This window comes from Sprattus sprattus (assembly GCF_963457725.1).
Source record: "Sprattus sprattus genome assembly, contig: scaffold_165, whole genome shotgun sequence".
In the NCBI taxonomy this organism is placed as follows: domain Eukaryota; kingdom Metazoa; phylum Chordata; class Actinopteri; order Clupeiformes; family Clupeidae; genus Sprattus; species Sprattus sprattus.
Window position 1 is genome coordinate 22,501 of NW_027666740.1, and position 2,500 is coordinate 25,000.

General features: G+C 49.8%; 1 protein-coding gene across 1 annotated transcript in view; it reads left to right on the forward strand.

Moving 5' to 3' along the window:
• The window catches only part of LOC308382642 (ryanodine receptor 1-like), a gene marked incomplete at both ends in the record, with an annotated part of 37,385 nt that overhangs the window by 20,977 nt on the left and 13,908 nt on the right, over nucleotides 1–2,500 (forward strand). The window contains 3 exons of the mRNA XM_080861033.1: nucleotides 71–245; nucleotides 653–861; nucleotides 1,302–1,660. Coding sequence (XP_080717159.1) covers nucleotides 71–245; nucleotides 653–861; nucleotides 1,302–1,660 — 743 coding nt within the window. The remainder of the gene's footprint in view (nucleotides 1–70; nucleotides 246–652; nucleotides 862–1,301; nucleotides 1,661–2,500) is intronic.

Below are 2,500 nucleotides of genomic sequence, written 5' to 3' on the forward strand. Positions count from 1 at the left end.
TCTCTGATCTCTGTGACTCTGACTCTATGGTGTGTTCTCTGGTCTCTGATCTCTGTGACTCTGACTCCAGGCTCAGCGCTGGCACGTGGGGAACGAGCCGTTTGGTCGTAGCTGGTTGCCTGGCGACGTGGTGGGCTGCATGATCGACCTGGTGGAGCAGAACATCATGTTCACGCTGAACGGGGAGATGCTGATCAGTGACTCCGGCTCAGAGATGGCCTTCAAAGACATCGAGATCGAGAACGGTGAGGGGAGAGGGGTGCCACAGTTAGCATTAGCTGTTTAGCTTCACTGATCTTACAGCATGTTTCCATTTCAGTCCCATTGATTTCCACCATCTCTCTGACTAGCTTTAGCATTGCTATTGGTGTGATAACGCTATCCACTGAAGTTCCATTCATTGAATAACATCATCACTGACATTGGGCTCTTAGCATTAGTCTGTTCCACTGAACTCAAAGTATTACCTTAAATTACCCATTATCAAATAGTACTAGCTTAAATTACCAATAATCAAATAGTATTAGCCACTGAAAATAAAGCTTTACTTATAAACGTTCCACTGTTGTTCATGAACCACAGCGGGCTCACCTCCCTTCCTCTCCTCTCCTCTCCTCTTCTTTCCTCTCCTCCCTTCCTCTCCCCTACCTAGGGTTCATCCCGGTGTGTAGTCTGGGTTCGTCCCAGGTGGCTCGCATCAACCTGGGCCAGAACGTTAGCACGCTGCGCTACTTCGCTATCTGCGGCTTGCAGGAGGGCTTCGAGCCCTTCGCCATCAACATGAAGAGGGACATCACCATGTGGTTCAGCAAGAGCCTGCCCCAGTTCGTCCCCGTGCCAACAGACCACGCCCACATAGAGGTGAGGAGGGGACGCTACACTACACACAGCTAGTTACGTCATACTAGTCATACTAGTCCTGCCATCTTCCTACTGCAAAACTAACTTCAATGGGGATCTTTGCACTCTCAAGGTCATAGGTGGTTTCATCTGGCAGAAACTGGCCTATATAGATGGCTCCAGGATGAAAATGTACAATGGCGTGATTTTTCAAAAATAATAATTCTAATGTAGGACACTTGATAAAAAATTGTCAAATAACTTTCCAGTGTATAAATAATGTAAGATTTTAAGATTGTTTACACTTAGACAAGTTGTCCACCTATCTGGTAATTGTCCCCCCCCCCCCTAAAAGTGGCTTTAACTTGATAAATCATTCAGAGTCCCAAGCTCTGATATTTGGCAACAAAAACAAAAAAACAATTTGAGGTGGGGGAGTTTCACCCTTTCTCTTGTCCTAGGTGTCTCGTGTTGATGGGACGGTGGACAGCGCCCCCTGTCTGAAGCTGACCCACAAGACGTTCGGCTCTCAGAACGCCAACACAGACCTGCTCTTCCTGCGTCTGAGCATGCCCATCGAGTTCCACGAGAGCTTCAAGGTGCTGGCGGGCAGCACGCCCCTCACCCGCGCCCCCACCATCCCCGAGGACGAGGGCGTGCTGGACATCGAGCCCGACTCCGAGTTCGAGCAGCTGAAGAAGTCCGCCGGACGCAAGGAGCAGGACGAGAAGGAGAAGGAGGCGTCAGTGCCGAAGGAGGTGCCAGGAAACGGGAAGGAGAATGAGAAAGACACCACCACAGAGAAGAGCAAGAAGAAGGGGTGAGAATGAGAGTGAGAGTGAGAGGAGAAGGGGTGAGAATGGAGAGAATAAGAGTGAGAGGAGAAGGGGAGAGAATGGAGAGAATAAGAGTGAGAGGAGAAGGGGTGAGAATGGAGAGAATGAGAGTGAGAGGAGAAGGGGTGAGAATGGAGAGAATAAGAGTGAGAGGAGAAGGGGAGAGAATGGAGAGAATGAGAGTGAGAGGAGAAGGGGTGAGAATGGAGAGAATGAGAGTGAGAGGAGAAGGGGTGAGAATGGAGAGTGAGAGGAGAAGGGGTGAGAATGGAGAGAAGGAGAGTGAGAGGAGAAGGGGTGAGAATGGAGAGAATGGAGAGAAGGAGAGTGAGAGGAGAAGGGGTGAGAATGGAGAGAAGGAGAGTGAGAGGAGAAGGGGTGAGAATGGAGAGAAGGAGAGTGAGAGGAGAAGGGGTGAGAATGGAGAGAATGAGAGTGAGAGGAGAAGGGGTGAGAATGAGAGTGAGAGTGAAAGGAGAGAGGAGAAGGGGTGAGAATGGAGAGAATGAGAGTGAGAGGAGAAGGGGTGAGAATGGAGAGAATGGAGAGAATGAGAGTGAGAGGAGAAGGGGTGAGAATGGAGAGAATGGAGAGAATGAGAGTGAGAGGAGAAGGGGTGAGAATGGAGAGAATGGAGAGAATGAGAGTGAGAGGAGAAGGGGTGAGAATGGAGAGAATGGAGAGAATGAGAGTGAGAGGAGAAGGGGTGAGAATGGAGAGAATGAGAGTGAGAGGAGAGAGGAGAGAATGAGAGGATAGAGGAGAAGGAGAGAGAATGAGAGTGAGAGGAGAGAGGAGAAGGGGGATTCTGGTATCCTTTGGTT